Genomic DNA, 23,845 nt, shown 5'->3' with positions numbered 1-23,845 from the left:
GATAGAAGTACATGCGTGGGGGGCTGGTTTACTTGGGTGCACACTGCATGGCTCTCCTGGAAGGGAAACTGAGGAGCATTAGAGATTCTCTTCTCCCCTCTTGCACTTTGTGACCTTGAGTAAGTCAAGGTCAGTGCTCTGTAAATTCCTTGTGGTGAGGATGGGGCTGGTACTCCCTTCTTCGCACGGTGGCATTCAGCTCAAATGAGGGTGGAAGCTCTTGGGACATTACAGATTTACAGAGTGAAAAATAAAAAATGAGGTGTTGATCACCAACTGGTAGCTGACTTCCACGCCATGCCCAGTGGCTTGGCAGTTAGACAACTGCCGGTTTTTCCAAACATGGCTTCTTGGCTCAGACCTGCTTTGAGTAGGCATACAGGCTTTTGCAACCTGATGAAAAACATATTCAGTGCTGCGATAAATGCATAGAATGTATGGAGTTCTGTTTACTACTTCCCATGTGTATTTCCTGCCGGCTGGGAACAAGGCATCGTCCGAGGCAGTGTGAAAGCATACAGTTAGGACTGGGGGGTCCTTACCCTCCAGAAGCTTATGCTCTACTGGGGGAAATGGCATGTATAAGCACTATGTGCAGTTTGAGATGAAGTGATGGATATACCAAGTTGGGCCCATCTGGCTGCCTGTAGTTAGTGGTTGGGCTGTCCCTCGTCCACCTAGCTTGGGAATGCAAGGAGTGTGGGTTTGGAGCCGCTAGGAGACTCAGACCTGGCTCATTCTCCCTGTCAAACGAGGTGAATGTTCTTTCCCTCCTCTTTGGCATCTTAGCATACTATGGGAATTAATCTCTGAAAAGCTGCTAGAAATCTTCAGAACGCAGGTTGCTGTCGAAACGCAGAGCAATGTCTTCCAAATTATAATACGCTGTCCCCTTTGTGAAAGACTTGGTGATTGATCTTGGGTTTGTTTTGGCAATTAAAGACAGTCCCCTACATCATCTTGCATTGTCAGTCGTAAGCTGGTTGGTTCAGTTGCCAATAATGTGTACAGGATGAGTGGGTTTCGTATCAGTGTAGGCTAGTCAGCAAAGCATACCTGGGAGGTCAGCGACCCGTCTTGAAAATGGATGCTTTCGCTTACAAGGAAGCCAAGGAAGGAGCCAGCAGGTAGCTCTTGGATGCTTTTTCCCCACCACCAAAGTATAGTTCAGTGTCCATCGTTCTCCTGGTAGGTGAAAGCAGCAACCTCATCCTCAAATACAAGGAACAGCCCAGCAGTGATACCATTGTCTCAGGAGACACTTTGGCTGACATCTATACATAATATCTCCAAGTCTGGAGGCTGTTGTTAAAAGCTCAATTAGGTCTTGATCTGCAGAGCTAGTTCTTGTTAATCAGGTTTCCCACATTCTAGAAACTTGAAATACTCTCCTATGTTGTTACATGTTTTTAACATAGAGTTCTGTGACTTGTTTACTCTATTTTTGAGATCCTAAAATCCACCTCCTTTCATAGTGCTCTCGTCAGTTTGGCTGTCATCTGATCAGCTCGAGGTATCTTGCAACCCTATTCTTCATGTAGTATGTCAGAAACATTAGGAAGTACCCCCTGGAAGTTTCCCCTAGGCTACATCTCATTTCTATGTTAGATCCTCTAGTTCGATAGGAAGAGGGTGTTTAGCAGTATTGGTGAGCTCACCGATCTGTAGTATTAGCCTCGTGTGGCTGGTGGTTTGGGGGCTCTGCCTCTGGCTTTTTTAGATTATGGCTGTGCATCTGCTGGCCTGGGCTTTTGTTTTTGATAGGAAGCCAGTATTAGTTTGTTTCTCATTGGGGAAATATGCAAATAAACAGTTACTTCGATTCTGAAAGCAGACAGAATGATACAGACATGTGGGTTGTCTCTGATGGTGCCAGATCTGATGAAAGCATTTCTTTCAGTTGCTTGTGACTTAATAGGAGGCGTTGAAAATCATAGGGTCAGTGTTTCTGGATTTCCACCCTTCATACACCTGGCTGGAGCACCTGTGGCAAATGCACATGATGGGCATTTTTGATTGTATCCAATTCAACCCTGATGCTGTAGTATGAGTTTTGGCCACACTAGCTCTAGTACAATTGATCATCTGTCTTTCCTCTTGACTCCTGCAACATGCGAGTTGGTGGCTTTCTCTTTTAATCTCCTGAGCATTCACTGAGTGTCTGGTGTGACACTGTGTTGATTAAAAGAATGCATTTTTGAGGAATGAGAGATTAATGATGGTTGTTTGTAATGCCTAATTATTTCATCTAAAGTTGCCATAGAGCTTGATTAAAGTTTTCCTGTAAAACGCTTTGCACCAAATCTTTGTGTTAAAACATAAGTCGGGGCGCCTGGGTTGCTTAGTCGGTTAAGTGTCTGCCTTCGGCTCTGGTTATGACCCCGGGGTCCTGGGATCAAGCCCCACATCAGGCTCCCTGCTCAGTGGGGAGTCTGCTGCTCCCTCACCCTCTGACCTTCCCCATGCTCCTGCTTGCTCTCTCTCTCTCCACGTCTCTCTCTCAAATAAATAAAATCTTAAAAAAAAAAAATAGAACGCAAGTCAGTGAAAGGCTATATGGTGTGTGTGTCTGTGTGTGTGTGTGTGTGTGTGTGTGCGCGCGTGCGCACGCATGCCTGTGTGCACATGCCTGCCCTCACACTTGGGGGTGGGGTAGGAGTGGACTGTGGAGTAGAGAGAGAAAAAAAGCTAAGGAGGAAGGGGAAGAGAAAGTAATCATTCCTAGTACTCTGAAAAAGGGGTGTCCAGGCTCCTTGGCTATCCTGAAACAAGAGGCTCATTTCTTATTGCCAATGACTTTCAATTATAATTACAGAGCATCGGTAAGCCACATTAAGTCCCAAGGGCTGGATCAAAAATATATACCATCTACAGGAGCCACTTGAATTCTCTCTGAAAAACCTAATAGCCAAATAGTAAATCAAATTGTGAGCAGATATAAACTGTTGCTGGTTGTCCATTAAAGTTAGCTATTTCTCCATGATGCTAAGGGCCAAGTTCTAAAAGTGAAATGAATGGGCTGGGGCTAGATCCAGTGTGCCACTCACTCGCCAGTTTCTGTTCTGTTGCAGAAGTGAACCACAACAGTTAAACTTTAAAGATAAACAGTTTTTTGATTGGGTTCCTAGAGAATAATGGCGCTTTTGTACAATTCTTGAAATAGAGCCTACAGCCGCCCCAAACAAAATAGTCTCTTTCAAGATCTTGGAAATAATGACATCATAGGCAGATTGAACCAGCAATCCATTAATAGTATCCTTTGTAGAAAGCTATCTCAGGGGAGGGACCTGGTTTAGTAAATTGGCATTGTTTACAAACATAACATAATAGAATCCCCCGTTCTACGTTTCTGGAATAATCGGAGACACTTCCCACTTGAGAAACAAACATATTAAGAGCCGAGCTTCCTTACCAGCCCATACCCTTTTTCCATCGGTCTTCTGAAAGCATGCTTTGAAGCACTTGCTTTGAAGGTGAGTTAAAGATAACAAGAGCCTCCTGCACTATTCTTTTGTCACCAAATCAGAATTCTCTGGAATAATTAGGAGATGAAGATTGGTTGTGCCTGATAAAGGATAATAAAGAACTGGAGTAATATCAGGACAACTCAAGCAAAATCAAATCTGAAATGTCTAGGTAAAACCAAATGATGATTTGCTTCATGCTTCACACTTTTAGTGTGGAACTAGACGAGGATTCCTCGGTTTCTTTTCCATCTCTGTGAAAGGTGTATTCCAGTTCCTCTTACAGTCCCCGGATGAGTTGAATAGAGTTAAAACAATTCCAGTTTGCTGGGCAGTAGAAAGGTGTGCCGTATAAGCTGGGTCCTTCACAAATGCCTGTGTTATGGATCACGGCAAGCATGTGGTGCTGAAATTTTGGTCAGGGATTCTGAGTGCAACATAGGTGAATATAGTTGGGGTTTTCTGTCCCAAGTACCCCTTTTTTTCCCAGCCAAAACATACCTGGTCAAATAAGGTCAGAATAATCAGGCAGCTGGAAAAGAAGCAAGACATCTACCTGTTGTGTCTCTAGCCAGAGAGGGAGTAATTAGGAACAAAAAAACACCACTCCATTAGCCACACCTAATTATCAAGAACAAAGGAGCCTAGTATTTTGAATTACGTAGGTGTACTAGAACCCTGACTGGCCCAGACTCTTGCTTGCCTTATTACGTAAGGTCAGCTTCGTATATCATATTAAAGAGGCCATGCCTGTTTCTTTGACTTTCGTCATCTTAAGTTATGTAATATGTCATCAGAAAATATGTTTCATCCAGCTCTCTCTGTGAGATATATTTTTCAGAAACCTGTCTTCTAGGTGTTTCTATTTAAATCCTCAAGTGTTTGTTTGTTTGTTTGTTTGTTTTTGCAATGGCTTTCAAATTTCATTATTTTTACCAAGCTATGTTTTGTGTATCTGAGCTTTATGTAATAATCACCCCATAGTCAGGCATTATTTTTAAACCACCCAAAGTAAAACAAATGAAAAAACACACACAAAAAAAACAGTGCTTTCTCCTGGTGGCAAATTCTTCTCAGTGACTAAATGAAAACCATGAACTATTTCACTACAGAATAATGCTGCTGGTGAAGTCAGTGTTAAACTCACTTTTCTTTTGGAGAAGCAGTGAATTTAGAAGGACCAAATTTAAAATGTAAAACAGAGGGGCGCCTGGGTGGCTCAGTCGTTAAGCGTCTGCCTTCAGCTCAGGTCATGATCCCAGGGTGCCAGGATCAAGCCCAGCATCGGGCTCCCAGCTCAGCGGGAAGCCTGCTTCTCCCTTTCCCACTCCCCCTGCTGGTGTTCCCTCTCTCGCTGTGTCTTTCTCTGTCCAATAAATAAATAAAATCTTTAAAAAATAAACAAATAAAAATAAAAAAATAAAATGTAAAAGGGAATGCAGACCCATTAGCAGTAGTTTCATATATTAGTCAAAATATTTACTAGTACCAGTGGTATCTGTGAGTATAACTCTATCGTTTTTTCACTTTATCTGGTGCTATGGTTTCACCTATATACGAAAATGTAAGGTTAATCAAGTTGTCGTTGGTAACCAAACTTTTATTACTGAGTGTTTCCCCTAGCATGATTACTGAAAAAAAACTACCGAATGGGTCTTCAATTCGTTAAGATAATGCAAGACGTGACAGACACTTCGGCAAAGGAAAGGAAAAGAGATCTCTTGCCCAGATTAAGATCAAGCCGGTCATCGTTAGTTGGCGGTCATCTGTGCAGATGGAGAAACTATTAATTGGTACTCTTGAATACTTAAATTGGAGAAAATTTAGGACATAGTAAAATTTTAAAAATCTTCCGCATCCCATGACTTAAGAGTTCATTACTGTGAATAAAAAATACATTGTAACCCCTAAAGGGATAAAAATCATTATGACAGATTATTTCCCATTACGGCAGGTAATGAGGAGACCCTGGTTGTTGCTGTACTTAAGTCTGTTTATAGTAAATGTTGTTGGAATAAAGTGATCTGCTAAGTTGTTTTTGGAGAGCTCTTATGGTCCTAAATCAGCGCCAGTTAATACTTGATGAATTTACAGAGATTCTGTTGCACTGGGATTTGATTTGCCTTGTGTCAAACTGGAGATCACTTGGAAGATACTCTTAAGACGTGACTTGAGATGGCAAGACTCCATTGGGGTCCTAGCGGAGGGACTTGAATTAGAATAGGAAAACAGTTGAAAGCAGGAACATTTCCTTGGGGAGTCCATGCTTTTCCAGGTCACTTTACCTTCCAGTGGGATGAAACCTGAACGTATTCAGCCCTAAGCACAAGATATTAACGAGTAATGAAATTAAGAGCAGGTAAGTCGCTAAAACCCTGACTGATTCTTTCAACCCTGTTACCCAGGCCAACTCCCTTGCTCCCCGTTTCAGGACATAAAACATGACAAGGAGGTAGGTTATGATGTCTCCTCAGGAACTGGTCCTCTCCTTGAAGCTAGCTCCTCTTTGTTCATGGTGACATCTGGCTCGGCTTTCACTTTTACCCGCTACCTGAAGATGGGGCCTTGTTTCCCTGTCACTACACCCGAAGTCTGCTGACACTGTCAGGCTTACTAGATTGTGCCCCAGTTCTTTCTCATAAAACCGTAGAGTATGTTTTTTACATCAGGTACACACAGGTAAGAATCCAATGCCAGCGGCATCCCAGTGTCGAAGCAGCTAACAAATCCTTGTTTGGCACCATTAAAAATCAACAGCCAAACCTGTGTCAACCCCAGACTTTGAGGAGGTTGTGCTTCCCAAACATCGCCAAAATCAGGGTAGAGTTTTTAAAGAAGGTTGTAAATTGTTCATTAGAAGACTGTGAGCAGACAGAAGAAAATAGAAGGGACTTTATGTGTTTGTGTCTACACATTAAAAAGCCATTAATTATTGCCTTCATTTTCCTCTTTGGGAAATGGCGTTGCTGGTCTTTAGGGAGGCAGCTCCCTCCCCTCTAGAAAAGAAACCTCCCCAAACGGTCATCACAAAACCTGAGACACGTGAGACCAACGCTTTTGTGTCTAAGACGGCAGAATCCCCATTTTACCGGATTGGTTTTTTTTAAGGCTGCTTCTTTCTCAATTCCTGTTTTCTCCTCCTGTTCTGTAGGAGCTGTGCAATCAGTTGTCACTGAAAATGTCTGACAGTCTGGATAACGAAGAGAAACCCCCGGCTCCCCCGCTGAGAATGAACAGTAACAACCGAGATTCTTCGGCACTCAACCACAGCTCCAAACCACTTCCCATGGCCCCTGAAGAGAAGAATAAGAAAGCCAGGCTTCGCTCTATCTTCCCAGGAGGAGGGGATAAAAGTAAAGTATCAGTGGCCGGGCATTGAAAAGGGGCTAGTTTTTTTTCTTTCATTGTCACTTTCTTTCTTGGGTAGTCGTTTCTGCAGCACTGGCTGTGTGGGGCCTGCCTGACCTTTCCGTCTACACCTTCAGAGGTTGCGTTTTGTCAGAGGATAATGTGCGATTGACTTTAACTGCGGGTTTACAGAAAATACACTTAAGCCGTGTTTGCCTTTCACATAAAATTGAATTCATGGTGTTCAACCAAGGGAAGTCATAGCAACGGCACTCTCTTGAATATATGAATAGTGACTTTCTTTCTGATAGCGTAGAGGGGAATTTACAGTAATCCCTTTCTAACTGTAAGTTGTCCTTACTGGAAATTGGAGTATAGGTGGATTTGCTTCTGTGTACCTTTCTGACAACAGTGAAAATACTGAATTGCGTATATGGGAGTCGGTCCGAGTGGTCACGTGATTGTCTCTCTGGCTTTATCACGAGGTGGGAAGACCCTTCTGAGTCCTTTGTTCCCTCTCTCATTTCCCCACCATCAGCCCCATTTGCACTGAGCATCACAACAATATATTAACATGTATCCATGTGTTGTTCATAAAACCATTTGTGATACTGAGGGGCTAGGGAATCTCTGGTAAATAGGGGGCAGGTTGCATTAATTAGCGTGAACTTAAACATGGCTTCTATAAATGTGACTATTGAGGCGGAAGAGAGTGAAACAAGGACCACAGCAAGCTGCCAAAAAGGCAATGAAGGGGAGTGTCTTTAGAAAAGGGACATTCGCCATCCGCTCCTTCAAGGTACAACAGATAACTTTGCAGGTCGCTTACGTGTGTGAATGAGTCCCATGATTTGTACTGTAAGGAAAGACAAAACTCTTATTAGGACCAGGATTGCCTCTTGGTACGTCTCTGTCACCTAAGAGGTGCTTTATCCCCAGTGACCCAGATGGAAAAGATGGAAGTGTTAAACCCCTACATGTGAAGACAAGCAAAAGAACAGCGAAGCGCTTGCGTGGATGGCTAAAAAATGTGTTTTCAGACACCGAAGTGGGTCCCAGATAAAAAACCCTGCCTGCCGGGAGCAGAGGATAGTTTGAGAAATTTCTGGTGTGCCACGCCCGGGAGACCAAGTCTTTGGTGAGCGTGGTGCGGAAGAAAGAACCACGAGACCCTGGAGCTCCTTTGTTGTGTCTGCCACTAGTGTAGGAAGTGATTGAAGCAGGGGATTATGTGCCCGCCGGAATCTTCGCTGCTGTTCAGACTGCCATGCGTTGGAAGCCTTTGAATAATCCCTCTTGCCCTGAAGGGCAAGAGCCAACCGATGCCAACACAAGGTCAGCAAAAACAAAGAGGCCGGCGTTTCTGTTTTGTGTCAATACCTGGGGTGACCTCATGGCGAAACCATTACTGCTTGATGCAAAACTATGCCCACATCTTTCCAGGGGGGAAAAAAGCCAAGCCAAGTTTCTGGTGTATTGGCACACAAACAGAAAAGCCTGGATAACTCCTCTTCTTAAGGAATGGCTTAACCAGTGCTTTCACGTGGAAGTTCAGGACTAAAAAAAAGATCTTGAATTCAAAGTCCTGCCGATGTCTTCTGGGGCCTTCTGGAGCCTCAGCTGCAATTGCTGGCACGCCTCCTTAATGTTAAGGTTGTCTTTATAACGAGTTGCATGTTTCAGATCCTTGAGCCCTTAGATCAGTGTGTGATCCAGCCATTCAAGAAGACTTAGGCCAAACTAACGCATAACTTTGTTGTCAGAATCTCACAAATCCTCCTCTGTCTGCAGATCCTAATGCATGCGGTTCTGACACTATCACTAATGTTGTCTTCTTAATAAAAGAAGCATTAGATAGTTTCACAGAACCTGTCAGGAATGCAAGCTGACAAAAAGTCTGGCTAGCAATGGTGACATACCTTTCCGTGATCTGTTCCGAAGACCGAGAATCTTTGGATCAGGAAGAACCTATAGATGAGGAGGAACATTTGGTACAAGAGCACTCATTGGCTGAAGTTCGACCTGAAGCTGTTGATGCTGCTAGAGGATGACGGTCAGGAAGCTTCCAGTACCCCAGGGGTGATTATCATAAGTGATGACGAAGGTAATTAGGAAGCTATGGGACTGGAGACAAATATAGTTAGAAGCAACAGGTGCAGAGTCTTTAGAACACGATTAAAACTTCCCCCAAGAAAGTAATGCAAATTGATACATTTACACATCAAATGTTAACCTGTTCAAAGCTTGCGTGGTTTAGAAGAACTCTATAAAGAGGTGCCGTGACGCCTTCAAAATATCACATTGGAGAGAAAGTGTCTTCCGCAGAACTTGAGTTGTCAAGGAGGACTGTTTAATATCATTGCTGGACAGCTGATAAGCTGCCTTCAGACCAAGTGTGAATGATTTCATTGAACTCTCTATAAAGAGGTGCTCAGAGTCTTTTTACATTGCCACATTAGGAAGAAAGCAGCCTCAGAAGAGCTTAAATCAAGTACTGCCATTTAAGTCCTCGCGGTAGACACTTGGTGTGCCACTTTCAGACAACGCTTGAACGGTTCAAGGTGAACTCTGTACAGAAGTGCTAAAGTATCTTCAGGAAAGACTTGAGGAGAACAGCATCTTCAGAAGAGCCAGTCATGAAGTTTTACCACTTAAAACCACTTGCTTTGATAGGGCGAAAAGCATAAGCAAGTTGTTCCGATTTCAGGATTGGATTCCGATAACTTGGGAGAATATGAAGATCCGTGATTTGAGCTAATAGTTCACCCCTGTTCATCACTTCATTGTCACCCCCATTGTCCCACTGCCATAAAGAGCGCGACATCCTCATCACCTCTGGAAATCATCTTAGGATCTACATGGAAACGCTGTAGAACCTATCATTTGTGCAAATTTAAGCCTTGTAAACTCTCATTATTCTCTTTATGTAATGTGCTGCTGTTGTTTTGTTTCACTGTGCAAAAAATTATCCATGAGGGCTTTCAAAAGTTTGCATGTGACCTCACTTCCCTGCCCCCCCCCTTATTTTGGAAACCTCCTAAAATCATATTTTCTTCAGCTGAACTCTTCTACCTTAGGGGTTGCTCGGAAACTTGACCCTCATAGGTAAGGAGGGGTCGCTGTTTCCGTGTTTCTGCCTTTTGGTGACTATAGCACGATCAGTCTTGAATGGGAAGAGCACTGGATTTGGGCTCTGAAGAACCTGGGTTGGAGTTCAGCTCTGCCACTGATTATTATGCCTTTGGGCCGGTCACCGAGTTTCAGCACCTGTTAAATGCAGGGAGTGATACCCAGGCTACCTCACAAGATATCTTCTGGTAACCAAATGCAGTTCTAAGGATTAGCTGTTAAAATTAAAAAGTGCTACATAATGGTCAGGTGGTATTACGTTTGTATCATTCTGGACCTTACAAACAAAACAACCAAACAATCAGATTTTTAGAACTCTTGTTTCTTTCTTTCTTTCTTTCTTTTTTTGAAGTACCTTTGTCTCTAACCAGAACTTATACCTTGATTATAGAAAACTATAAAGAAAATGAAAATTGCCCATAATTTTACTAGCTAAAAATAACCGGCTGGGTTGGTAGTTTTGCTCCTAATCCTCCTCCTTCATTTCATGTAGAACTTGTTTATCAGTATATAAAAAAATGGAAACTAAAGACAAACAGAAAAGATAAAAGTTGTCCACATTCACAAGTGTCAGAAACAATATTAACATTCTAGTGGATTTCTTTCCAGACTTTTTTGCGGTGTTATTATATATGGAGATATATATATTATCCTTATACACGGTTTTTTACATAGTTAAAATCCTAATAATGCAGTTTTATATCTTCATTTTTTACCTAACATATACTTAAAAGTTTTATCATGAATATTTTCCTATATTTTTAACAAGTTTTCATAAATACCATTTTTGGTGTTGTGTACTATTTCACCATATAGTGGCATTATGGTTTATTTGACCAATTATTTTGTTGGATATTTGGGGTCATTTCCAAACTTTTGTTATAAATAACGTCACATTGTCTATCTCTCGAGTTAAATGAAAGCAAAGGGGTTTGCTCGTTTAAGAAGTCTCTTTAATCACTGCATTTCATTGACCAAATGGAGCTTCAAGAGACAAGGTAGAAATAAAATAAGAAAGCAGTGGATGTAATTTCCAGACTGAGGATCTGTCTTTGTTGAAGAATGTTCCAGGAGCTGAATCTTGGCGTTAGAGTGAATTAGGAGAGACCTTTTGCCGTCATTTGATGATCCTTTACTATAGAAAAGTTTTCAGAATGTAGAGCAGGAAAAGGACATCCTGAACAAGTGATTTGATTTGATTTGATGGTCCCCAAGAAGGGTGAGACTGATCAGGTTTCTCGGCTGCTAGAGAGCTCGGAGCCCAGTGTGTGGCCCATGCAGAGCGCTCGTAATGGGACCCTACGGTATGTATGCACTTTGTGTTGGCTTTCTTCCAAGCGCCATTTTATGTTTCTGTCTTTGTTACTGTTTTTTTTTTTTTATCGTTTACTTTTCTTACCTACTTTGAATTTATGCCGTCATGCTGTATTTTGTGTATTCTTGTAAGGCGCCTTATATCCATTTGGTAACAAGGAGGGGACTAAATACATGGGTGAATAATATACATATTGATATATATATATATATTGATCTCCCAGAGAGATTTGGGAGCTAGTGAGCCAGGGGACGAAGTGAAGTCCCCTCTCCCTGGAGGAGTATGAGGGGATAGGTGGATAGAAATCAACTCAAGATGAACAAGAGGTCATCTGCCATTTACTGACTAGTTCCCAGGTGCCGAACTGTGCCAGGCACTTTACATGTATTGAGTCTTTTAATCCTCACAACTACTCTCTGTTATCCCCTTTTTGCACATGAGGTCATTTAAGTTCAAAGCATTTAAGTAGACAGCCTAGAATCACATAGCAGCCGATGGAAGCCAGGAGTCTCCCTGGTCTCTCTGACTCCCAGGCCCATGCGTATTCTGCTTCATCACACTGCCTTGCAACGGGCCACAGGGAATGCTGGTAAACTGGAGTTTGCTCCTAGCCTCCAGAAGCCAGCGGTGGCTCCCTCTTTCCCTTAAGATGGTGGTACGCTTTGAAGCGTATCTGAATTTCAGAAAGGGGGACATTTTTTTTTCATCACTGCTCAGAGGGAAAGAAAACTTTTTCACGTTGGGTTTTTTTTTTTTTTTAAAGAAATGATGGTGAGAAAATATTCTTGACAATAGAGACGTGCTAACATTTGATTTGGGTGTTCTGTGGGCTCAATTCTCGTTTGGTGTGTGTACTTGACAGGCTTAAAGTCAAGGCTCTGCATGAGGGTGTTCATATATGTGAAAAAGTTCTCCAAGTGCCATATAATTTGTTCTTGTATCATATATATATATATATGATACAACTATATATATATATATATAGTTGTTTTGATTCCCAGAGTCTGCTCTCTTCTCTACACACTACACAGGAAAGCTTTGCTGTGCAACGATTATATAATATATATGGTCGTGTTACTCAACTGTCCTGGTCAATGCACGTTACTAACTTTCATCTAATTAATGCACAATAAAAAATACTTAGTGTGATAACTAGACTGAACAGTATGCAGTCTTTCTTCGGTGATGCTGAAGACCCTTTGAGATCTTGCAGTAGCCCAAGGTTGTTATCATTGCACCAGCAATGATTGGGAGTCAGAATTAATTGAGGGTTCCGTTATCAGACAGCCAGATGTCAGAGACTGCTACATCCTGAATGCTTTTCACATTCTTCTTGGTTCTCCAAATGTAAACCATACAGCTCAGCGGAGTGCTCTTTGGATATCACTGCCCTGCCCTTTGGGAAGCCTCAAGGACGTGGCATCTTGCTTGTCCTCCAAGGTCAGTGCCGTGCCCCAGGGGAAGAGCCTCCTTTACTCCTAAAAGTGCCCTGTGGTTGAAATGGGAAGAAGGTGGGATAGGCATGCCGTCTGTCTGCTAGGGCCTGTGTTTCTACGTTAAAGCCAATAAAGAGGGAAATTGGGCACCAATATGGTGGCCCGCTAAAACGAGCAGACAGTCAAATTCAATACAAGTATGGAATTCCAAATTGGGAGATGTATACATGAAAGGAAAGAAGCAACAGGGAGATGTAAATTGAGAGAGGAAGCAGTGTATGGGGGGGAGGTTAAGGGGTAGCAAGCATACTGGGGATGGATGAGAAGAGGGGAAAGCAGAAGAGAGTTGTTTCAAACATGAAAGCAAAGTGTTGCAAGCAGAAGAAAATGGACACGAGCTAAGGGATATGCAGTTGCTTTCCTCCTTAAAGCAAATGAGGACTTTTTTTTCCCCCTCTCTCAAAGTTGTGCCCTATATCATTATCCACGTGATCAGGAGCATCTAGTTTAGGACATTGCCTCATACTCATCTTTTTTTGTTTTCAAACATTTTCCATTGAAATTGTTGCATGTGTGAACCAGGTATAAATGAGAGTGGAACCAGTGTGTGTTGCCTGGCAGGGGATGGGTAAGAGTCCTAATGATTTGCCAGAATGAGCACTGTTGTTGGATGTTTTTGAAGATGATACCCCTGAAGGTGAAGGCTGTGTGTGAGTGGCGGTCACTAGAAGGACTCACATGGGACCATCATTTCCTTTCCCCCATCATCCTCATGGAACACCCAACATACGCATTGGGCTTGGAGCTGCTCTTGCAGAATCAAGTGCCACTTTTGAGTTTTTATCTGCACATTAAAGGCTGCTAATTTATGGAGAGTATATATTGTTTTCCATAGTGCCCCTAAGACCAGGCAGGAGGAAACAGGCTTACTATTTCACCGGAGGGAATGAACTAGGCATAAAGAAATTCCAGATATGCTGATTAAATACTATGAATTACCAAGGGTGAAATTTTCTAGGTTCTCCTTTGGGGGAGGGGGTCTCATGGCTTTAGCAGGTTCTGCCTGAAGCGGGACAATGAACCCTCCACCCTGGGCCTTCCCAACTATATACTTAGGGATTTGCTAACATAATAAAAGATTATAAGAGCAGTGAGTGTGTAAAACAGCCCAGTCTAATCCTCTTTCTCAGTAGTTATATTTTCAAAGACATCATTCATAGGATGGGAAGTGCTGGGTAAAAAAGTGGCAGATTAGTTCTCCAGCAAACAGAGTCACCCCGTTGCTGAGTATATTGCTAATGAGATGTATTTGGGATGGCTGCTGGAGGGATATTACGGTGTTCAAAGTGGCTTCATACCAGTTACCTCCTTCAAATCTCTTACAGCAGAAGGAAGGATTAGCCCCCATTTTATAGAGGAAGGCAAAAGGGTAGGGACTCAGAAGTTAATGACTTCCACAAAGTTGCCCCACTCCGGGTTACAAAGTAAGGCAGACCTGGACTTTGGATCTTCCCCAACTTCTAGGCCAGCGAAGGTTGCACATCCCACTGCTTGTCATAAAATGGGAGGCACCTAACTTGTTTTGAAAATAGGGTTTTAGCCCGCGGCATATGCAAAAATGGTATTTTTATAGAAGCAAGCGACACCCAGGTGAATCTAACCCCCTTTCTCAATGTGCAATGACAACAGTGGCCTTACCTTTGTCTTTACAAGTGACTCCTGAGGGTCTGACTGGCTAGCAAAAAGCAGCAGCCACTGTGTGGGGAAGAAAAAAAAAAAGGAAATTGTTAATTACTTCTCCCTGATTCCAATGTGACTCTGGGGGCTTTTAAATCTTTTTTTTTCTATTACAAAAATAATAACTCATGCTTTTACCGTTAAACTATGAAAGAACCATAGGAAAATAGAACACGACAGTCACCTTTCATACCTTCTCTCAGATTCATTTATAATCCAGTATTTAAAGATTTGGGTGTTTTTCCTCATTTAATAAACACCGATTTCCTTTTCTGCTCGGAATCAGTATATATTTTGCCCAAGATGCTAGGTTAAAGCCAAAAATACATCTGTGACGTAGAACCTCTTTTTAAATCTTTTACCCACCTTGCACTGTCAATTTCTTTAAATACTTAGTGCCAAGAATAAAATCTATTTTTGTGCCTAACTTTCCAGTGTAGTCACCACATCGTACTTTCAAGTATTTCCAATGGGAAAAATAAATTTGAAGACCCCCAAGTGATAGTCTTTCTACACCCTACCCCCAAAATAGAAGAAAACTAGAGAATTATTTTCCCCCCTGTGTAAGGGAAAATGCACATTTCATGAAATGAATAAGAAATTCTCACGGATCCCCTCTCATCTTATGCCCCCAAACAATATCTGTTTACAGAGCAGAAGTGTCAGAGATGAGAACCGTCTTTGCAGAAATCAGTCTTCTTACCCAAGTATTAAGGCTTCAGAAAGTTTCCCTCGGGGGATTACGGCACAGCGGGCTCTCTGACCCAGGCATCAGAGGATGGAGCAGAATGGCATTTGGGTGGGGGGAGAGGAATTTAAAAAGCAACAGCTCCACTACCTAATTTACTTTCCTGGTAGTTAAGTAGGCACTAAGGCATTTTAATTCTTAGAGGCCACAAAGGCAACATTCTGTAAATGATCATTGTGAGGCATTGACTCGCAGCCTCTTCATGAATGAGAGAAATTAATGAACCACAGGAAACACCTATCACCAAACTAAAGAGCGACTGAGTCACTAAAGATTATCTATTAGGAAAAATAAAAGTTGTGGCTTGTAGGAGGTGGATAGCCCTTTAAAAGCACTGCCTTATCTTCCTAACCTGGCTTTCTCAGCGCAAAGCCGGGAATATTGAGATGAGAAATAGCATTCTGGTATGAGATCTCTAACTTAGCGGTCCCCCTCTGCCCGTCAGAAATGATTTTTACGTCTGCACAAACTGTGTGGCTTCATGAACATGAAACATTTGAATACAGATGACACCTGAGAAGGGAGAAGGGAGGAGGGTTTCTGGTGTCAAGTTGAGGGTTGTGGGGTGAGGGTCCCTCCCGTTAGAGCTCCAACGCCAGTAACTTCAGTACAAGCCTCCTCGCAAAATATTTTATTAGGCCTCTTTTATCTCAAAGGATTTCATGGAATGTTGCAGGACAGAGACACACAAGCAGCCACTGCATAAAGCTAGGCTGGGTGCTGCCTTGAAGCCCAGATTGAGTTTACTAGCTATCTCAGTATAAAAATGAGACAGACCAGAATTGGCTGTGAATAGAGGCTGCCTTCCCTGGAGCACTGTTTATAGTTCACTAGTAGACTTCACTCAGAAAAGATTTGTGTCTGCTTTTTATGTGCCTAGCTCTGTGCTGAGTGTTGTGGGGCACAGTACACAGAAGACAAGGTTCCCTGTCCTCTCCCCTAGATTGTAACTTGCAATCTAGTTGCAGAGATCACACACACACAGTTTATAGGAAATGCCTAGTAGGTGATCTTAGAGGCAACAGATGCAGTAACACATAACACAGAGGTTCTCCCCATTCCGTCCCTGCTGTATATTTTTCTTCTCAGCCTGTGTGAAGTAAGCTACCATCTTGAAGCCCGCCCCCACCGTGCCTTGTGTACCTAGCTAGCAGCACATAGCTCCCTGGCTTGTCTTCCAGAACGTACCTTCTCTATTGTATCATCCACCTGCTCAGAAACCTTTTCTAGCACATTCTTTATTACTGTCTCCAATTTTATCTTCCTGCTTTCCAAGGCTCTACCCTATCTATTTACCTGTGTGTCTTCCCACTTCCTCATCAATATGCTATATACATTCCTACTTGCAAGCTTTGCTTTTCCTGTTTTTTTTCTACTTAAGGTGCCTTACCCTGCCCTGCCTGCCGATTTTTTAAAAGATTTTATTTATTAATTTGAGAGAGAGAGATATAGTGAGAGAAAGCATGAACAGGGGCGGAGGAGAGGGAGAAGCAGGTTCCCTGCTGAGCAGGGATCCCGATGTGACGCAGGGCTCCATCCCAGGACCCTGAGGTGATGACTCTTGCCTAGCCATTTGAAGACCATCTTGCAAGTCTTACCTCCTCCAGTGAGCCCTCACTGTCCACCGCAGCTTTCTGTCCCCTTTTCATATGTTACATCATTTATACTCTGTTCTTTCAACCTAACACCTAATTGTCTTTGGTCTGGTAGTATCGATCACTGTTTCTGATTAGCTAAGTGTGTTTACCCAGTCAGACTGCAAGTCTTGAATACTACTTCAGTTCCTAGTGAGCCACCTGGCACAGTCTGTCACTACACTGATCCACAAGGCTGTGTACACTTTCAAAGGAGAGGAAAGTGGGAGGGGAGCAAGACAGAATTGTTCCTTTTAGAGCCACGGTTGTGAAATGCTTGCTGCTTTGAACTAGCCAGCCTGTGTGTGTGTGTTTTCCTTTGGAAAAATTATTTCTGCTTTTTACATCATATTTTGCTTTTAGCTTTCTGTATTAATGTGGCTTTAAATGTCACTTTTTTTTTCCTATGCCCCATGCCATAATCTTGCATGCTTTCCGTTGCTTTTTTTAAAAAAATGATTATTATTTTGTGCCTTTAGGCTCCTTGTATGTAGGAAAGCATTTTCCTATGTCTGTTCTCTGCCATTCCCTTTCTTCTCCTGCATGCTCTATTCTCAAGGAGCTAGAAAGTGCTCTACGGCGTAATTCTGGATGTGACCATATGACATCATCCAATGAGAAGGCCCAACAAAACTTCCAGGAATTTTAGAGGAAGGTGACAAGTGGAATTCCTACAACAGGGAAGATTCAGGTGACCGTTTTCTAAAACCCTTTCAGAAGGCAAGCATAGCATCATCTAGGGATTCCATGTGGGGGAGAATTGGTTGCTTTGCTCTACCTCGAACCCTGCCCAACTGTGTTGCCAATATATGCTTTTGTCCGCAGAGTGGCACCTGGCAAGAGGTATGCCTGAACGAGTACAGAGTCATCCATGCTGTTGAGGAAAAAGCCCCAGTGCTGCCACCAACATCTTCAACTGTAACAAGTACTTTAAAACATACCCTCCCACTGCACAGCCTTTTTAGGGAACCTGAATCCTAGTTTCCTCACCCATGGACACATAAAGGCACATAGGCATGACCTGTCTCCATATTATTGGGTCTCATTTCACATGATGAAGGTCATTCATCCATTCATTCATTTGTTTGTGTGCTTATTCATCAAATATTTATTGAATCGGGTAATGTGTTAGACAGATGTTGGGATACAGAGGTGGCTAAATCCCAGTTCCTGCCTTTAAGGAATTGATGGCAGCTATTCAAGACTGAGGGGAAGTTAGGGAAACCTTCCTGGAGGAAGTGACCACTGAACTGAGGTGAGTCTTAAAGAAGGAAGAGAGCTAGCCATGTCAGGGATGGGTGGCATTCCAGATAGAAGGAGCAGCATTATGAAGGCAAGTAGGCATGACACATTATTAGTTGGGGTTCTATGAATACAACTACAAGTAGTTCCAAATAGCTAATGCATAGAGTGAGAGTGGGCGAGGGGTGGGAGGAGGAGCTGTGGAAGTAATTGAGGACAGGATCCTGAAGGGCTTATATACGCCATGCTAAGGGCTTTGAATTTGATTTTGAAGGCATTGGGGAAGCACTGACGGAGAGGAGCGCTATCAGATTTGTGTTTCAAAATATCACTCCAGCCATAGAAGAAGAGTGGATCGTGTGTGTGGAGGGGTGGGGGAATGGAAAGAGATCAAGCTGTTGGAGTTATGCAGGTGAGAAATGACAGTGGCCTGGCCTAAGGGCCAGTATCAGGAAGAACAGAAGAGGACAATGCAGAGGGAATATTTATGAGGAAGCATCAACAGAGCTAGGCAACTAAGAGGATGATGAAAAGAGAAGGGTGAGGTAGGGGACACAGGAGGAGTTGTCATTACTCGTTTTACGTGGGAGAAGGCAGTAGAAAATTCGTTTACTTTTCAAAATATTGAAATGGAGGTGTTCAGAATGCAACTCCACGGGGTCAGGGAAGAACAGAGAGGTCAGGGCTGGACATCCATACAGGGAACCAGCTACACTATGTAGCTGGGAAGTGAAACCATCCAAGTAGGTGAGGTGGCTGAAGGGAAAGGCGTGTTGGTAAGGAGAGATGAGGACCTAGGACAACTCCTGGGAAGTACTGTTCAGAGAGTCAAGAGAAGACCCAGAAATTCAGGAACAAGATCTCGAAAAGGACTGTGTGAAAGAAGGTGGGAAGGATTTCATTTCGTGAAGTTCAATGTCAGCAATGTCAGTTTTGACTGAAAGGTCAACAGTTGTAAGGACTGAAAAGTGGGCATTTTCAAGTAGGAGATTCATTCGAGACCTCAGGGACTTGTTGCACTGGTTTGAGGAGTGAGGGTTGAGGAAGTCTGGGTTGCCTTTTCAAGAAGTTTAAGCTCCAGAAGGAAAGGCGGAGCTATAGCAGCAAGAGAAAGCTATGAGGTGGCAGAGGGTTTTCATTTTTAAGGACGGAAGAGATCTCAGCAGGTCTCGAAAGCCAGAGAGGAAGTATCAGTAGGGAGGGAGAGATTGAAACTACATGAAGAAATAGGCAGTAATTGGTGGTGTGAGAGCCCTGGAGAAGTGAGAGGGACTGGTATGTAGAGCACCAGTAGAGAGAGAAACCTCAGGCAGAGGGGGGACACTGTTTCCGGTGAGACATGAGATGTTACTGATGGAGAAAAATGCAATCGGAGTGGGACAGGAAGCCAAGTCAAAGGAGTTCCAAACTGATGGCCTCCATTTTTCTCAGTGAAGAGAAGGAGTTTCATATGCAGAAAGTCAAGGAAGAGAGGGTGAAGCAGAAGTTTGAGGAAAGTGGGGAAAATTCCAGAATATTCAGTAAGAGAAGTGGGAAAGGAAGTTGGCAATGGTCAAGAAGAATATTGTCAAACACCACTGATCACCCAACTAGGGTCTCTGACTTCTATAGTATGAACCAATCTGCATAGCTATGTGATTTTTCTCCCCCTCCAATAGCTCGTCAAACTCAGTCTTGAAGTGGAAGTTTCGTGGTTGGATTCTCTCAGAGTAGATTTTTGTAGGAGAATTGTAAGAGTAGGTCAGAAAGTGACATTGCTTCCAGAGCAATGGCTTAAGAGCAATTTAAATGATGGAACAAAGAATCTAGGCCAGGAGGAAGCTGGGAACTTAGCTAAGAATGGTGGGATCCAGGGACTAGAGGTTTTTTTGAAATCAAAGAACAAGTAAAATAGGATTAAGGGCTGGAGAAAGAGCCAGCAAGATGGGAGGCTGGGATAATGGGATTTAATATTTCAATGAAAGGGTCATTCTGGGGTACCTGTGGTCCTCCACTCTGCGCGTCATCTGTGGAGCTTAGAAAATCATTTGTCCAGGTCTCCCCCCACCCCAGAAATCCTGCTGTAGTAGGTTCTGGGTGGACCCTAGACATGGGTCTTTTATAGAACTCTACAGATTATTCTGATAAGCCACCCTGGTTGACAACCACTGAGTTAGTGGTGGCCATGGGAGCAGATTGAACTAGAAGGGAACTGAAATTCATTAGCATTGAGGGAGGTCAAGGAGTTAAAAGGAAAGAGTGTGAAAGAGATGTCCCTTTATATGTTACCTCTCACAGAGTGATGGCAGCATTGAGGGTAGGAAGGAAGACTGGGAGCCCGAGTTGTCAGTGGATAAGGGGACTCGGCCAAGATCATTGAATGGCAGGAACCTCAAAGGAGGGGCTTTTGGAGGCAAGTGCAGAAGTACTGATCCAGATCAACAGCTTGGCATTCAAAGGGGGAAACCCCGCCCTCCCCCATTCCTCCATGCCTAGGAACTTGGGATGGGGAAGAATGAGCAGCGCCCATCAGGATTGTCTGAGGGAGTGGTACTCTCATTGGAGAGTAGAATTGAAAGTTGTTTTTCTCCACCCCAGTTGCTTCGTGGAAATACCTGAAGAGCTTTCCAAATTAAAGGTGCTGGGGTCTGCCCCAAACTAACTGAATCTGAATGTCTGGACTGAGGTTCGGACACCTCTGTCTTTCTCTCTCTCAGTTTTCCAGATGAGAGTGGTGCCCAGTGAAGTTTGAAACCTGAGTCAAGAAGTGAAGAGAGCATTTAATGAAGAGGTTGACGATGACAGGGTATTGGTAATGGAGTAAACTGTAGGCACTGGGTAAAGCGCAGGACATCGATCAGGATAGAGTGTAGAGGAGGTGACAGATGACTACGGGGGCTTTTCTTTCTTTAACGCGTAGTGGGATGGAGGGAGATGTCGGAATGAGAGACTCTGGGGTGGGTCGCTGGCCCCTGGAGTTGTAACCAGAACTCATGCACACCCAGAGGGTCCCAAGGCCAAACACTTTGCAGTTTGTGGTCTAGTTGGCAACCTGTGGCCTTCGTTCTGTGTTTCAGTAGGGTATGGCTGATACACTCAGAAAGTGGTGCTTATTTGAGCTTCTGCTCTCTGCAAACATCAACCCAGAGCTGGTCAGGCTGAGTCTTAGCAGGCCAAGATTTAGGTTAGACTGAATCTTAATATAAACAACCAATACACAACAAAATTTTCTGGGGGGAGATACAGATATTTCGGTGTTCCAGAAAAGAAAAAAAAAGAAAAGAGAAAAGAAAAGAAAAGGGACAAAAAATTCTCATCTAAGCTCCATTCAATCACTAAACATTTACTAAAGACTAGGGCTCAAAGATGCTGGTTTTTGTGGTGCTACTGAATAATAAATGGTGTAGCTGTTAAGAACTTGGGCTCTGTAGACACAGTTGGGACCTAGGTTCAAATTCTGCCTCTGTCACCTGCTAGCTGTATAACCCTGGCTATGTGGTTGAACCTCACTCTCACTTTCCTTATCTATAGAACCATAATACAATACTAACAAGGTCTACCTGATGAGATTGTGATGGAGATTAAATGAGATGACCCTAGAAGCACTTTTTGCACATGGCGAATGTTCTGTAAATGCTAATCATTAAGTGTGCGGACTAAGCCAGGTGCTAAGGCATGTGAGAATGAATCAGATGCAGTCTCTGCTGTCAAGTACCTCCAATTTCAGCTAGAGAGTCAGGTATGTAAAGAAGAAATAACAATCCAGTGTTGATGTGTGCCGAGTTCTGAGTATGCACTGGACAGTTCTATGGAAGCATGAAGAGAAGGGCGTTTAATTTTGTCTGCAGAGGGAAGACAGGACAAGACTTGCCAAAGAAGAGGAAGCCCAAGAGTGAGTCTTCAAGAATAAGGACTAATGGGAGTTACCCACCCAAAGGGTGGGGTGAGGGATCTTGGTAAGAGAGAAGACTTGCCAGGCCTTGGCCTAGCATGAAAGGCTTGGCAGTAAGAGAAAATCCAGCAGTTTAGGGAGCATGATGTAGATATGGGACAGAGGGGGCTATGGCAAGAATAGACCATGGAGAGGTAAGCTGGGGGCAGATCATGCAGGCCCCTGGGTAGCATGCTAATGAGCATAAACTTCTACCATATGGGGAGTGGGGGGCCATTTAAGGATCTTATTAATGGCAGGAATGTGGTCAGATTTGTGTATTTCCAAGATTACTCTGGCCACAAAGTAATGAAGAGCAGGAAGCAAGATTGGAGGCAATAAGACCAGGTGAGCAATAGTGGTACCTTAGATTAAGGTAATGGTTTGTGGGGATGAAAGAAGAAGGTAGATTCAAGATGAGTTTGGGAGATAGAATAGAACTTGGTGACCAATTAAGGTAGAAATACAGTGGGAGTCAAAGAAGCTCCCAAATTTCTGGCTTGGGCAGTTGGGCCCGTGCTGAATTACCCAAGAACGAGAGTAAGCGTGCGCTGCAGGCCCTGCAAATCAGGGGCCCCCCGAAACCTGGCCACATTTTTAGTTTGTATATGTAGTTTTCAGAAAGACTTCATCACCATAGGAATAGCAGAACTTTTTGGCCTTTCTTACCCTTTTATGCTTTAGTATTGTTTTTATTTGAATTACATATTGGTGGGGGAGGGGTCATAATCTTTTCATTGTTCAGGGCCTTCCAAAGAAAGAGGTGTCTAAAGCCGAAATCCTTCTCTGATCTGGGTGGTTAGTGGTATCATTTCACTGAGAGAACATGGACTTGAAGGAAGAGCAAGTTTGGGCTTCCTGCCTTTGTTACGCTCAGCCCTGAGTGAAGGGAAGTGCGTGATCAGGCTGGTAAGGCACTGGCAATCACGTAGCCTTCTAGAGAGGCTCCATGAAGCCAATTCATACAGCTCAGCCCAAGTGGAGTGGTCATGGCTAAGTCCATATGCTTCAAACATTCAGCCATTACTAATGGAAAGTAAGGAGAGACTGCTGGCAAGAGAGGGCATGAATGCAAGTTGATACAGTCACTGGAGACATAGATTGAGCTTCAAGTTCTCAACCTGGAGTCCAGGGGAGTTTTGAACCTCTGAAATTGTACGCAGAAGTGTGTAGATGTGCACAGTGCAATTTATGGGCAGAAGTTCCGCAGCCGCCTTCAGATTTTCAGAATAGTCTTTGACCCCAAGAGTCACCTAGCACTAGGAGTAGATTAACTATGAAGCGAGTAACACTTCTCTAGTGTTCCTCACTGGCCTGGGGCTCTTCCAAGGCTCTAGGAGGGGCCCTGGCAGTCTTGTAGTGTTTTTCCTTAAAGGGAGCATTCCTCTCAAATTGCAGAAAACGTTTGGTTGCACAATACCCGAATCTGCCCCTGCCAACCGCAGATCAGGGAATTACCCAGCATGGGTTAGTATCGGAGTGGATCCCATCCAAGAGGAACGAGTGTGGAGAAAGGATTGTTAAAGGCCAAGGACTGCATTAGAAAAGGCAGAAGGAGAAGCAATGCCAACCAAATAAAGAATCAGACTACACTGTGAAAGAAGTAAAAAGAGAGGGAGTCAGCTACGTCCAACATGGATGGGAGAACAGGGAAGAGTAAAAACAAGGATACGATTACAGGAGCGGCTAGGATACGTGCCTGGCAGCTCAAGCAAGTGTGAGTGGTACCTATGGGAACACAACACACAGCGGAAGTAGGTACCCACAAAAAAACTCTATACTTCATTGTTCAGTTAGGATAATATTCAGTAAATTAGGCTTGCTGTAAACATGGCATCTATGCTGAAGTCAAGTTGGATGGCACATATGTACTTTTCAAAAT

General features: G+C 43.4%; 1 protein-coding gene across 7 annotated transcripts in view; it reads left to right on the top strand.

Annotated features, from left to right (window-relative positions):
- The window catches only part of PAK3 (p21 (RAC1) activated kinase 3), a 246,332-nt gene that overhangs the window by 147,899 nt on the left and 74,588 nt on the right, over positions 1 to 23,845 (top strand). For all 7 annotated transcript variants that reach the window (XM_087860118.1, XM_087860117.1, XM_045801297.2 and 4 more), the window contains one exon: positions 6,616 to 6,817. In XM_087860118.1, the coding sequence (XP_087716244.1) occupies positions 6,643 to 6,817 (175 nt within the window). In that variant the 5' untranslated portion in view covers positions 6,616 to 6,642. The remainder of the gene's footprint in view (positions 1 to 6,615; positions 6,818 to 23,845) is intronic.

The sequence above is a fragment of the Ursus americanus genome, chromosome X (assembly GCF_024610735.1).
Source record: "Ursus americanus isolate L20-20 chromosome X, mUrsAme1.1.p, whole genome shotgun sequence".
Classification (NCBI taxonomy): domain Eukaryota; kingdom Metazoa; phylum Chordata; class Mammalia; order Carnivora; family Ursidae; genus Ursus; species Ursus americanus.
The sequence above is the reverse complement of the archived record's forward strand: the minus strand, read 5'-3'. Positions and strand labels throughout refer to the sequence as shown.